The sequence below is a fragment of the Nansenia antarctica genome, assembly GCF_963989245.1.
Source record: "Nansenia antarctica genome assembly, chromosome: 15".
NCBI lineage: Eukaryota > Metazoa > Chordata > Actinopteri > Argentiniformes > Microstomatidae > Nansenia > Nansenia antarctica.
Genome location: NC_137685.1, coordinates 12161404 through 12176403, shown reverse-complemented (window position 1 = coordinate 12176403; position 15000 = coordinate 12161404). Strand labels below are relative to the sequence as shown.

Below are 15000 nucleotides of genomic sequence, written 5' to 3'. Positions count from 1 at the left end.
CATTGATATGACAAAGCTACCACTCTCCAGGCCTATAGACTCTGCAGGCCTATAGTACTGTTACCACCATATGTGACGTCAGCTGATGAAAGCGGGAAAAAGTCGGCAACTGAAAAAATCGGACTTTTATTCTGAGAAATGTACATACATTTCGCTTGTCAAGCCAAAATATTGCATTGCAATGGATTCGGTGAGTAATCCACACTACTACCTAGTTAGTCACAGAATCCATTGCATTGCAGTATTTTGGCTTGACTAGCGAGTGTCTCATTGATTTTCAACAATGTTGGAGAAAAAAAATCGGAATAAAAGTCTGAACATTCTGGTTGCCGACTTGTTCCCGCTTCCACCTGCTGCAGATGTCCCATGTCTTCTACTCAGAGCATTTCAGCCCATTAACAATGCATGGGTTGTTTGTGCTTGACTGTGTGCAGCGCAGGCCGAAGAAGCCAATTATTATGAGTTTTGCGGTTATGTAGAACCTTTAGAGAAGGAATACAAACACAAATAGAGCACAGCGAGGGGACCGCATCCAAGCTAGGAGGTCTGTCAGAGAGAGAGAGAGAGAGAGAGAGAGAGAGAGAGAGAGAGGGGGAGAGAGAGAGAGAGAGAGAGAGAGAGAGAGAGAGAGAGAGAGAGAGAGAGAGAGATACAGCCTCAGGGGAGAACATGTCAAAGTAACTCACTGGGCCTTGGCCAGCCTAAGGATGAAGAACTGCAGGAGACGGGTGTGTGTGTGTGTGTGTGTGTGTGTGTGTTTGCGTGTGTGTGCATGTGTTTGCGTGTGTGTGTGTATATGTGTGTGTGTGTGTGTGTGTATGTGTGTGCGTGCGTGCGTGTGTGCCTGAGAGGGAATTCGTTTAATTTCATATGCATACAGTGTGTGTCTCTCCCATATTGTATCATCAAGTAAGTGAATATATTTGTGTCTCTTTGCGTACACACATGTATATATAAATGTGTGTATTTGTGTGTGCGTATGTGTGCGTGTGTGTGTATGTGTGTGTGTCTCTTATCATTCTCTCACCGTGCCACCTGGTTGATGACAGGAGCGAAGTTGGTTGGCCCGTACAGTTGGACACTGCGGAGACTCTGGAAGTAGGCCTCCATCACTCCTTCGATGCCCCCACAGTTTGGGCTCTCGATGTTAGAGTTCTAGGGGAGAAAATCAGAGGAAAATACAATACTCTGATTCAGGAATGTATGATTTGTTTAGACTAAAACATGTGTGGTGGCCTGGGAAAACCCGTCGGATGTCGCTGGCGTTCGTTTGTGGCAAAGAGCAAAAATAGATGGAAATGTCCTATTTCGGCGATTTTGATATGATGTGGTATTCTAGTACTTTGAACTCCATACTACATTATGGTGAATAAACATTTTAAGAAAACAAAAGAGAAAGTACTTATTTTTATGTTTTTGTGGCGGGTAGTTTGCTAGCGAAACAACGTCACGTTGAACGTGTCTCATTCTCAGTTAAGCAACGCACGCACACATGAGCGAAACTAGAGACGATACTTCCACCTGTGTTATTGCCAGTTTACTGATGCTCACAATAAGCATAAAGTAATAAAATCTTAACTAGAAGACACACAAATGGATCTGTCCCTCGCATACCGACGAGGCGAGCAGACTACCACCGCATCACAAGCAGACTAACGAGACCGGCCGATCTGCATAGGATCCTCCCCCGACCCGGAGGAGAAAGGGGTCGGGGGCAGCATTTCTCACCTTTCACTTTTTTTGACATGATACATTAAAATGCTCATAACTTTTTAAAATAAAGGGCTACATTCAACCAGTTATGAATAGCTGAGAACTTCTAATTTATGGAAATATAAAAAAATGAAAATGTCAAAATGCCACCATGTGAAGGGTTTTCCCAGGCCACCACACATATATATATATATATATATATATAAAAATAAAAATAAATGTCTATTTCTGGAGTGATATTTTCCTACCAAATCTTTTTCTGACTTGTACATTCTGATCAAATCTAAACTTAATGAGGGACTCCCTGAGTTTTTCCTGAGCATGTGACCAGATAATTTAACTAACTGCAGCACATCCTGGTTTTGGTAAAGAAACATTCCAAACCCACATAGAGTGCTCTCTATAAGTATTGGAAAGAGGAAGCATGTTGGCTTGTTTTAGCTCTATACTTGAATGAATGAATGAATGAATGAATGAATGAATGAATGAATGGACTTTATTGTCATTGCTACAGTACAGGTACCAAAACAACGAAATTTAGGAGGGGTGGCTCCCCTGGTTTTAGGAAAGAAAAAAAAAAATACTTTTAGAAAAAGAAAAAAATCACAAGAAGGTAAGGAGCTGGTTTACATAAATAAAGGCTATGTACACAATCCACTGTACTATACTGCACAGATAGTCAACTAGGGTTGTCATATTGCACAATAGTATTTTTTCACGTTATTTAAAGTGTCACAGTTTGCAGGCTTGAAATGTACATGTTTGTGCCTCAGCACTACACCTGATTTTTTCAGTCCAGCAGCTGCCATACAATCCGTCCAGACTGTCCAGCGCCCAGAACTTAGGTCTTTGCTGTGTTCAGGGCCTGGACGGCCCTGTGGTAGAAGCAGTTCTTCAGTCTGTTTGTCTTAGCGGCCGGGGTCCTGTACCTCCTTTTCGAGGGCAGCCTGGTAAAGTGTACGTGCCCAGGGTGGGTCGGGTCCCTGGAGATCTTTGAGGCCTTCCTGAGACAGCGTGTGTTGTACAGCTCTTCCAGAGAGGGGAGGGGGGCGCCGGTGATCTTCTGTGCTGTTCTCACTACTCTCTGTAGCGCATTTCTCTCCGCTGTTGTGCAGCTGGAGAACCAGTTGCAGATGCCGTAGGTGAGGATGCTCTCCACTGCGCCGCGGTAGAAGGCCACCAGTATCTCCTGCTTGTTGTGTTCCTTCCTGAGGCATCTCAGGGTGTATAGCCGCTGTTGTGCCCTCTTGATGGTGCCTTTTGTGTTGTCCTTCCAGGTCAGGTCATCCCGCATGTGATGTCCCAGGAATCGGAGGGTTGAGACTCTCTCCACGCTCTCTCCGTCGATGAGCAGGGGCTGGATCTCGGACTTTTTCCTCCTGAAGTCTACGATGAATTCCTGGGTCTTTGACTTGTTCAGCAGCAGGTTCAGCAGCAGGTTGTTAACCTTGCACAGCTTGCTCAGTTGCTCTACCTCATCCCTGTACGCCGCCTCGTACAGGGATGTTTGGATTTGACCTTGAGCTTTAATTCAATGTTTTCTTCTTTCTTCTTTTTTATACATAGTCCTCCTATTTCAAGGAACCAGTAGTATTGGAAAGTTGGCTTGACAGCTGTTGCTGGTTAGTCACGTACGTGCGTCTGCTAACTGTAAAAAAAATGTAATGCTAAATGTCACATAATTTGTGTTGGCATAAGAAAGTACGATCCACGTTTTTCAGGCCAAAAAGTGGAAGGTTCTAGAGTGGCCAAGTCAATCTCCAGATAAAAATCCTATTCACCAAGCATTTAATTAGCTAAAGATGGAATTTATGGGCAAAAAGACCTCAAAACAAACAATTGAAGATGGCAGCAGTACAGGCCTGGCAGAGCATCACCAGAGATTCCCAGGGGTGGGAACAATGGGTCCCAGACTTCAGGCAGTTATTGCATGCAAAGGATTGTCGACCAAATATAAACATTATTTGGACATTTTATGTTTTCTTTCCAATACTTTTGGAGCCCTGAAATTAAAACTTTTTCTTCTTTCTAAATGGTGAAACCAATTTGAAAGAAACGATGGTCGGTCATTCAATTTAATTTCAATGATGATGAAATGCAATAATTACGGTAAAGTTTTAATTTTGAAAGTAACACTAACTACTTGTACTTGAGTACTTTTTAATAAGCTACTTTTTTACTCTTACTTATGACAGGTCCTAGACTTGAACTTAAACTTTTACTTGAGCATAATTTCACTGAAGTAACGACACTTTTACTTGAGCAGGATATTTCAATACTCTTTCCACCTCTGGTTCATGATGCAGTACATGTCTTTTTTCTCTCTAAGCACTAAAACGCTTTAAAGAAAAGCATTCATTGGATCATTAATGCCTTTCAGAGCTTGGAGCTAAAAAAGCATAGACAAGTTCAGTTCAAACAAAGTCACCACAAGCTTTCAATAGCTGAGTCATTAGGCTATTGAAAGCTTGCCGGCCTCAACCTTCACCCAGTCAAGGCTATATATACCACGGACAAATAAGACTGTGAAGAAAGTAGAAAGTGAAGATCCATCTGACCTCTCTTCACTCTGTGGCGAAACAGCTGAAAGAAGGAAATAATCACTGTAATGGTGATGAATAGTGTCCAGACTACAGGACCTGAGATCCTTTTGTTGGAGCTTTCACAACATATAAGGTTCGAGGACTTTTCGAAAGCCATTTTTATGGAAATGTTGAAATGTTGAAAAACTGAAGCTCTGTCTGTTTCGAAGACAGTACTATATCTCACCGCAGCTGTTGGCATTGTGATACTGATCTCCCAGCCTCATAAAAATATCACGGTTTTGCAATCTCTGGATATACAGATCTGGGCTTGGTGATAGATTTTACATTTTACAGACAGCCTATTTCAATTTCCTTGGATATCAATTTTCAATGACGTTTTGAGTGAGACAGATTTCTAAATTTAAAAACCAGGCTCTAGGCCCTAGCCCCTACCCCCAGGGTGCCCCTAGGATGGATAGATAGAAACAATATAAAATATAGATATAAGCAATATGACTTGACTTGAAATGTTGTCATATTGCTTGTACACATCCAATCTTCTCGGATTGACAGGAGTGCCTAAGTCAGCAGTAGGGGGTTGGGGGACGGTTCGAAATTCATCAAGATGTACTTACATTACAGGCAGTCAGCCGCAACATATCAGCATAGGCTTCATAACGCTGCGAGAACACTTCATACTCCTGTCACCCAAAACATTCCCCAACTAAAAAAGTGTACTTTGACAGTTGAGAAGAAACTTTCTAATGCAACCTTTTGCAAACTTCAAACAGCAGCCTTTAACAATGGGACCTAATTAGAGGCGGCTTTCCTTGACGCTTCTATGGGCTTTGTCACGCTGAGGTGATCTCTAATTGAGAAAAGCTGATTGAGCGGCCGCCAGTGTTCAGAGACGAGCAAAGTTAAAAGCAGCGCTGATGGTGTACCCACCCAAAGCACTCAAACCTGCTTCCAGACCTTTTCAGACAAAGGGGGAAAAGTAGGATGGAGAACAGGACTTTTGGGTATTGTGAGCCATGACCATTCATTAACCATTTTCATATGGAAATCGCCAAAAAGGTTATCGGAAGGTTAGGAAAGAGGTTATCAGATGTTTATGAATATGTTTGAAGAGTGTGAATGCCACACAGCAGTCAAGAGAGCTGTCCTTCCAGGCTTACTAATGCTGTTTTGAACTGAACACATTTTGGTTGAAAGTTGCAGGGCTGGACATGAGAGCAGTGCATATCTGTTTCTCCGCTCCACTCTGAAGTCAGAGGCATGTCATTGAGACATTACCAAAAAAGCCTCATGAAAGAGGTGACCGTTGCATCACTTCCTGGACTTCAGACTTCCTAGACTTCATGGAGGCTCTTTCACCAGATTTAGGACCAAAGGCTATTAAGACTCCTTTCTTTTTATACTGTCGGATAAGTCCTCACCCTTTCCCTCTTTCTTCTGATGTATCTGTTCAGGGAAATATTTTTTTCTTTCATCCTTTGGTTGGTGTTTTGTTGTTCTTCGCTGTTCATTGGCTCATGATTTTAAGGATAGTGGTGGCCTAGTGGATAGTGAGTTGGCCTGGTGATCAGAAGTTCAAATGAAGTTCAAATGAAGTTCAAATGAGTTCCTACCTGGGAACACCACCACTAGTGTGCCCTTGAGTAAGGCACTTAGGCCTAAGTTACTCCAGGGAGACTCTCCCTGTAATCTCTAATTGTAAGTCACTTTAGATAAAAGTGTCTGCTAAATGGTTAAAATGTAAGCTATGCCCTAGATCATTAAAGGGTTTTCGTTTCTGTCTGGTTGGTCCATCTTCTGGTTCTCACTTTCCCGCATCAAACAGATGGAGGGTTTTTCACCGATCTGCTTTGTGACTCACGGTATTTTCTTCCTCCCACTCTTCTTCTCCCTTGTTCAGACACTTCACACAACTCCTTGAGACCACAGACCAGTGGGATTACACAACTGTACTGCAATATTGTGGTTTTGTTTACTTGTATAGAAGCCTTGGGTATTCGTGACTTTGTTATGCTGTGTTAACATACGAACAGGAGTTGTGCCTGTGGGCTGTAGGGGAGGGTAATGTAAATACTATGTTCATTATTGGACTTGATTCAGACATCAAAGGAAACATAGGTAAAAAATATTTCTTCTGAATCACACCAATACTACCTTTGGGTCCTTTTTTTTGATGCAATTAATGGGTAACACTTTATCCTTAAGGTTTCGAGGCTGTCGCTTGGCAACTCGAAGCTTCGGCTATCTCCACAGATTTTCGACCTGCAAAAGACTGGAATGGACTACAAGACCATCGGCAAGCAGCTTGGTGAGAAGGAGACAAATGTTGGTGAGATTATTAGAAAAATTGAGAAAAGACAAAATAACCATCGATCGACCTCGGTCTGGGGCTCCACGCAAGATCTCGCCTCGTGGGGTATCGATGATCATGAGAAAGGTGAGGGATCAGCCCAGAACTACACAGGAGGAGCTTAACAATGATCTCAAGGCAGCTGGGACCACAGTCACCAAGAAAACCATTGGTAACACACTACGCCGTAATGGATTGAGATCCTGCAGCGCCCACAAGGTCCCCCTGCTCAAGAAGGCACATGTACAGGCCGGAAGTTTGCCAATGAACACCTGAATGATTCAGAGAAGGCTTGGGAGAACGTGTTGTGATCAGATGAGACCAAAATCAAGCTCTTTGCCATCAACTTGACTAGCCGTGTTTAGAGGGAGAGAAATGCTGACTATGACCACAAGAACACCATCCCCACCGTCAAGCACGGAGGTGGAAACATTATGCTTTGGGGCTGTTTCTCTGCTAAGGGGACAGGACGACTTCACCACATCGAGGGATGAATGACGATGGATGGGGCCATGTACCGCAAAATCTTGGGCGAGAACCACATTCCCTCAGCCAGGACACGTAAAATAGGTCATGGATGGGTCCATGGAGTGGCCTAGCCAGTCTAGCCGGACCTTAATCCTAAAGAAAATCTGTGGAGGGAGCCTCGAAACCTTAAGGATTTGGAAAGGATCTGCAAAATGGACCGGACCAAAATCCCTCCTGAGATGCACAACTCTGGTGACCAACTACAAGAAACGCCTGACCTCTGTGCCTTCCAACAAGGGTTTCTCCACCAAGTACTAAGTCATGTTTTGCTAGGGGATCAAATACTTATTTCTCTCGATCAAATGCGAATCAATTCATAACTTTTATATAATGTGTTTTTCTGGATTTTTTTGTTGATATTCTCTCTCTCACTGTTAAAATAAAACTACCATTAAAATTATAGACCGTTCATTTCTTTGTCAGTGGGCAAACTTACATTACTTAAATTAAACATATTTCCAGTGCAGCTATTCACATAAAACGACACAACTAACGAAATTAGCAACAATAAGTAACACTCCAATCCATTAAAAAAGTTATGTGCAATACAGGGGGAATGGCGCAGGAAAGAATGTCACGACTCCATGACCACTACCTGCGGTGATTGGCACCTGTCTGTGACCTGGCATCCAAATCCCCTGCATCTGCTGCGAGTTGTCGCTGGGTGGGTCGTTGCCATTGCTGGTTTGTCTATGTGCCACACTTCCAGCTCTGTTACCCTGCTGGTCTGACCGTCAACCCCGTGTCTAACCCTTGTTCTTCCTGTCCTCAAGAAGATACCCAACCTGCCCGACCCCTGCCTGTCTGACTGCTCCTATGCATAGCCGGTTGATGGTCGAGTGATGTTCCTTGCACTTGCAGATAATGGCTTATAGGAACATTTAGGAGTTAAGAAATCCGTCAGTATATCAGGTAATTACTATGCTGCTCAACAATCTTGTTGCAAAGGTCTTGGGAGAGCTCTTTGCCTCTACCCACCATGAGATGTTTCTTGCAGGAAAGCTTGGTGACAAATGATTTGTTTACTTGCATTTAGAGGTGGCATACCCTTTTTGAAAGAATGTAAGTATCCACCAACATGCACTAACCCAGCTGATTTTAATTAGCACAGGTAGGAGAACTCATTAGTGGTATAAGCTGGTTTCGTGCTTTTCTTACTGTTGTGTTCAATTCCCCTTGATTGCACATAATTGTTTGTTATGGAATGGAATGTTACAATTTCTTTAGCTGTCTAGTTTTATTGAGTCAATACCAATGTCTGGTCTAAATTTAATGTGAATAGCTGCAATGGAAATATGTGGAATTAAAACATTGTTAAATATTTATTTCCCCCACTGTATGTTCATTAAAATAAAGTGTTATCCAATCATGCCAGGTATCCGACTGAGCTTTTTATGCCTTGTGTCAGAGTGGGCACAACCCAGGTATCTGAAGTACAGGTGGAGGTAGAAACTGGAGGACAGACTCATTGTAATGCATGGAACTTCAACATAATCACAGGGGGGAAACATTATAAGCTTGAGCTAATCTTTTTAATGAATAAAAAAGGAAACCTTTAATTTGGCTTGGAGCTTAAGTCAGCTTTGGATATGTTTTCAAATTCAAATGGGTCGACGTAGAGTTGTACCACATTCACGTCTGATAAATAGAACTGGGCTCTGTTTCAATTTCAATGCACCACAAGGTCTTGCATCTGAGACCGACAGATGGATACATCTCATCTCCTGGCACTGATTAGAAAATAAATGTTAAACATAAATGAAAAGGTATAAATAAACAATGAGTGCTGGATGGCATCTTTCCTTCAATCGTGTTTGGCGAGGTAGTTCAACTCAGAAATGCAAAACCTATTATCAAAGGGGATTTTCTGCACAGAACTCTTTATCTACGTATCTGGTTCATACTGTACGCTATGGGCTGAGCATCCTTTCTATGAATCACTGAATAAATAAACTCCTGGATGAAGCCGCCTGCCTCTCTTTTGTAATAAATGAAGCTGTATCTTGAGCATTGCTCGCAATAAGTCTTAGTATTAGTCACAGATACCGTAGAATCAATCTCAGCTCAGCAAGCCTTAAACCCCCCAAAAAAGAGACGTTTCATTTGTATCAGTAGATTGAAGCTTGTGAGAACTGTCATGAAACAAACTGCTATATGACAAAAGTCAAAGTGATGGGTGACACTTGTTTTATTTGACGGTACTCTGAAGGTTGCTGGTACTATTCCTGTGTGTGTGTGTGTGTGTGTGTGTGTGTGTGTGTGTGTCTCTCTCTGCCTCTCTGTCTCATCAGTAGGAAGGTGTGGGAGACCTTGCCACCCTGGGGCAGCTTCGCCCAGAGGAGTAAAGGGCAGTCTAGTACGGCTCTCTCTCTCCTTCTCTTTTGGGTACTTAGCATTCATTATTAATTTTAAATCTAATAATTTCATTCTTTCCTCTGAACTCTCTCTCTCTCTCTCTCTCTCTCTCTCTCTCTCTCTCTCTCTCTCTCTCTCTCTCTCTCTCTCTCTCTCTCTCTCTCTCTCTCTCTCTCTCTCTCTCACCAGCGGGAATGCGTGGGAGATCTTGCCATCTGGGGGCAGTTTAGCTCCAAAGCCGTAGGCAGGAAAGAGCTTGTCAGTGTCGTAGTCCTGGATGATCTCCCCCAATGCCTTCAGAGCCATGGCATACGCATTCATCTGGTAGGGACTCATGTAGTGGAGAGAGGTGGGCTGGGACGGGTTACCTGGGACAAAGTGCATGTTAGGTCAGTTGGGTAAGGGGCTGGAGAACGTGAGAGGTTCATTTCACGTAGTATCATGTAGTAATATATTACAGTATAATGACATTGTGAGAATAGCAAAAGTAATGACTTGAGTCTGTATGACAAATGATTTCAAATGCTTGAGCTGCGATTGATTTAGTTTAGCATGGTACAATGGAAGCAACCCTAATGGTCCCAAAGGACATATTTCTTGAAATTGTATTCAGCAGGATTGAGGGATATAGAACAGCATCGAAATGATGGTTTATCCATAATTACCATTTGATGCAGTGAAATCTATGGCCACGGTGAAGTTCAGTTGAGTCCTGCAGAGACACAAACAATACAAACAAGTGTACAGTCAACTTTGTTGTCCCCCACAAATGATGTTGCGCCCCTCCTTGTGTGAATTGGTGACAATTCTGAAATGACTGAAAATCTACCAGAACGTGTGATGCTGATTATGATTCATTATCAGTTCAGTCAGGACACTTGATTAGTTGAATCATGTTCAATGAAAATGGTTATACATTTAAGTTTGGCATAATTGAAAGACTCCTCTCTGTATAGCTCCCTGTCTGAAGTTTAAACATGATAAAATACAAAATATCATAAGCAGGGAGTGCATAACTATCAACTCCCCTAGGTAGGTAAATACAGAGCGACCAATCGGGTGGAGGCTGGGGCGGTGGGCAGGACGACCCATAAGTAAACTCTCATAGCCAGTGGTGAACAACCTATGACTTTAACTGTACCAGAACCGAACCGTAACACATCTGTGTCACCTCAGAACACCTAACAATCTCTTTGACAAGACGCATCATTCACTCAAGTTTCGTCACAATTGTCCTAGTGGTGTTGTATATACAAACGGACAGAATTTTGTGACATACGAACAGATACAGATCGATCGATTGTGGGAGACAATAACGATGCTACTGCTACAACAAAAGAAAAAAAACATAATTCTATGTATATGTACATTATTTCTAAGACACAATAACAGAGCGCATCCCATCAGTGGCACATCATCATCATCATCAAAGAGTGGCTTCAACGTTAACAAATCATGGGCTCGATGATAATCTAACGTTTCAGAGACTGGGCTCACCCTCCACGGATGAAGTCTACAAACGTGTGTTCCGAGTCAACCTTGAAGGAGAGCAGTGTCACCTTGAAAGAGAGAGAGAGAGAGAGAGAGAGAGAGAGAGAGAGAGAGAGAGAGAGAGAGAGAGAGAGAGAGAGAGAGAGAGATAGAGAGAGAGAGAGAGAGATGAACCAAGTCACATTTATTGTATATGACAGACCACAGATGCCATGAATCATATCTATATATAAGACATGTGACAGATGAAAATGAAACCAGCACTACTGGACCTTACCGTCCCTGAATTTACATATTTTTTCTTCTTGCCTTTCTTCTTAGGATTTAGAACCTTGACAACAAGAAGGAAACTTGATTAGATCGATACATGGGTAGAAAGAAAATACAACAAAGACAAGTGCGGAAAGGCAATAACAGCATGCAGCATATTGCACTGAGAGTTATGAGAGATATCAGAATCAGAATCAGAGTCAGAATTGCTTTCATTACATCAATGTACAGGTACACAGAGTACAATTACTGTGTTCAGGTTCATTCGACATTGGCATTGCAGCAGAATACAAGATCAATAATAAAATAAAGCAGGATATAAAAACAACAAAATCAACAATCAACAGACTCGGGGGAACAAAGTTGTATCTGGACCACATAAGGATGCCGGTGGACCAGATTTGGGCTGTCGTTTCTCTGCTGACAGGGTATCTTAAGTAACAATTTGAAGATGTGAATGGGAATTACCACACATGTTTTGTCTGTTATCATCAAGTGAAGTCCAATTGAGCAAAATCTTACTTAGAGCATAAACAGTCAGGCTTGAAAAAAAAAGTCTTATAGACTGACATAACATGTGACAGTAGCTGGTGAAACCTGGAACAAGTCGCCAACCAATCAAAATGTTCAGACTGAAAAATGTCAATAAATGTCAACGTTGTTGAAAATCAATGACACACTCGCTAGTCAAGCCAAAACACTGCAATGCAATGGATTCGGTGAGCAATCCCCACCACTACCTACTATAATAATATTAATAATAATAATAATAATAATAATAATAACTTTTTATTTGTATAGCGCTTTTCCTGCAAAGCTCAAAGTGCTCCAATCATTATTTTTTCATTTAAAGGCAATATTAAAAAGATGGATTTTTAGTCTTGACTTGAACATATTTGTTGAGGTTGCATCCCTAATGTAAACTGGCAGTGCATTCCACAATTTGGGTGCATAAAATGAGAACGCAGCCTCACCAAATCTCTCCTTTTGTACATATGGTACACAGAGAAAACCAGCGTCAGAAGACCTGAGAGCTCTATATCTACTCCTTTACATTGTTAGCAGACTACACAAAACAAAACAATCTGTGTTAGTTGACTAGCAAGTGCGTCATTGATTTTCAACAACTCTATGTAACAACAACTCAATGTATTTACACTTTTCAGAATATAAGTCTGAACATTAAATCGGCTGCCGACTTGTTCCTGGTTTCACCAGCTGCTGTCACATATTGTGATATATGATAAATATATATTGAATCACACATGCTTAGGGTTAGGGTTATATATGTGTAACGCGTTACATATATGTGTCTTATAGAAAGTCTTACCAAGTCTCTTTATCAATGGAGCACATTGAATACTTACAGATACGGTATACCAACTGTATATCTGTGGAGGAAACTGGATAAGATGACCTCATGAAATATAGCTGTACACCTTTAGTGTTGTAGTTATTTTTACCTCGTATACATTGAACTGGCTCTGCCCTCTGGAGAGTTCTCTGTAGCTGGTGGTGTATTCACCGATGAAGTCATGACTGTAGGAGAGACAGGTAGGGGTGAAGAGTTAGACCTGCTAACTGAGAACAGCTTACCGAAGAACTACTTACTACACTCACTGGGGACTTTATTAGGAGCACCTGTACACCTTCTCATTCATTCAGGTAGTGTAATGGTGTGGGGGAATGTCTTCTTGGCACACTTTGGGTCTGTTGATACCAATCAATCATCACTTGAATGCCACAGCCTATTTGAGTATTGTTGCCAATGCTGACCATGTGCATCCCTTCATGGCCAGAATGTACCTTGTTCTTCAGTAGCCTTCCCAATCACCGGATCTGAATCCAATAGATCACCTTTGGGATGTGATAGAATGGGAGATTCACAGCTTGAAAATGCACCTGACGAATCTGCAGGATTTGCGGGATGCAATCATGCCATCATGGACCAGAATCTCGAAGGAATGTTTCCAACATCTTGTGGAAGCAGTGCCATGAAGAATTTAGGCTGTTTTGAGAGCAAAGGGAGGCCCTACCGAGTATTAGTATAGTGTTCCTATTAAAGTATGGATATATGTTGCTGATTAGAACATACTGACATACCCCTCACCATATCATGTCAGTCATATGATCAAGTCAATCGTTATGATCTTATAGGGAAACGTGGCCTGCAGGCAGGGTGGGACAGTGGAGACGGTGGAGATAGACATGGTAGGATGGGCTCTCCCTCCACCAGCCTCCCCCGGGGTGGACACATAACAACACACATTGTAGTATTATGGAGTGTACACTCACAAGAGTACCTGACCAGAGTACATGTATGTAAGAGTACATGTATGCAAGAGTACAGGTATGTAAGAGTACATGTGTGCAAGAGTACATGTATGCAAGAGTACACATGTATGTAAGAGTACATGTATGCAAGAGTACACATGTATGTAAGAGTACATGTATGTAATAGTACATGTATGCAAGAGTACACATGTATGTAAGAGTACCTGTATGCAAGAGTACATGTATGTAAGAGTACATGTATGCAAGAGTACATGTATGCAAGAGTACATGTATGTAAGAGTACATGTATGCAAGAGTACATGTGTGTAAGAGTACATGTATGTAAGAGTACCTGTATAAAGAGTACATGTGTGCAAGAGTACACATGTAATGACAATGGATGACTCCAGATTGCCTGACTTCGAGCAAAAAACACTGTATCCTCCACTAACTAGAATCCCTTACCTATATATATCTATAATATTCTATGACTATGCCACTTGGATACTAGCTTCACACAAAGCCTATTTCTGCTTCTGGAACAAATGAGGATTTAATAAAATAAAAAAATCCCTGCATCTTAAAATCCCTATGTGATACGACTGCCACATCAATATTAAGTGTGATATTTAGAGAGTGATTCTGGCGGGCACAACGCAGGGGTGGGGCTAGGTGTTCGGAGGAGCCATTGGGGACGATAGACGACGATAAGAGAGATGGAAGGACAGATTGGATGGCCCTGCGATATTACCACCGACCTTTAAACTTCAAAGTGAGATGTATCGCTCTGTGTGCTAAGAAGGAGAATCCCTGATCATAATGTCAGCCAGCTAATAAGGTGACGAGGATTCCCCTTCTACCGAGGGAGGAGACGCGAGGTGACATTTGAGGGATGATTAGGAGCATTTGAGGCTGTCTGGAGACCGCGAGAGAAACGACTGAGGAAGGAGGAGAGAGGGAGGTATGGATGAAGAAGGAGAGAGAGAGAGAGAGAGAGAGAGAGAGAGAGAGAGAGAGGAAGAGAGAGTGGAGAGAGAAATAGAGAGAGAGAGAGAGTAAGAGTGAGAGAGAGAGAGAGAGAGAGAGTGAGAGAGAGGAGAGAGAAAGAGAGAGAGAGAGAGAGATCGCTGTGAATTACCTTCCATCTCTATCCCAATCGTACACGTCCACCTTCACCGTCCTGGAGAGAGAGAGAGAGAGCAGGAAGATAAGAGATGAGAAAGATAAGAATTGAAGAGAGGAGGAGAGACAGAGAGAGAGAGAGAGAGAGAGAGAGAGAGAGAGAGAGAGAGAGAGACAGAGACAGAGAGATAAGAGATGAGAAAGATAAGAATCGAAGAGAGGAGGAGAGACAGAGACAGAGAGAGAGAGAGAGAGAGAGCGAGAGAGAGACAGAGAGAGAGAGAGCAGGAAGTTAAGAGATGAGAAAGATAAGAATGGAAGAGAGGAGGAGAGACAGAGACAGAGAGAGAGAGA

The 15000-nt window shown here is 42.3% G+C and overlaps 1 protein-coding gene across 1 annotated transcript in view; it reads right to left on the bottom strand.

The window, feature by feature from the left end:
• LOC308171122 (copine-9-like) overlaps positions 1 to 15000 on the bottom strand; it is a gene marked incomplete at both ends in the record, with an annotated part of 110213 nt that overhangs the window by 19727 nt on the left and 75486 nt on the right. Inside the window, 7 exon segments of the mRNA XM_080545993.1 lie at positions 1028 to 1155; positions 9676 to 9857; positions 10155 to 10201; positions 10987 to 11048; positions 11258 to 11311; positions 12714 to 12789; positions 14663 to 14704. Of these exon segments, the coding sequence (XP_080402119.1) occupies positions 1028 to 1155; positions 9676 to 9857; positions 10155 to 10201; positions 10987 to 11048; positions 11258 to 11311; positions 12714 to 12789; positions 14663 to 14704 (591 nt within the window).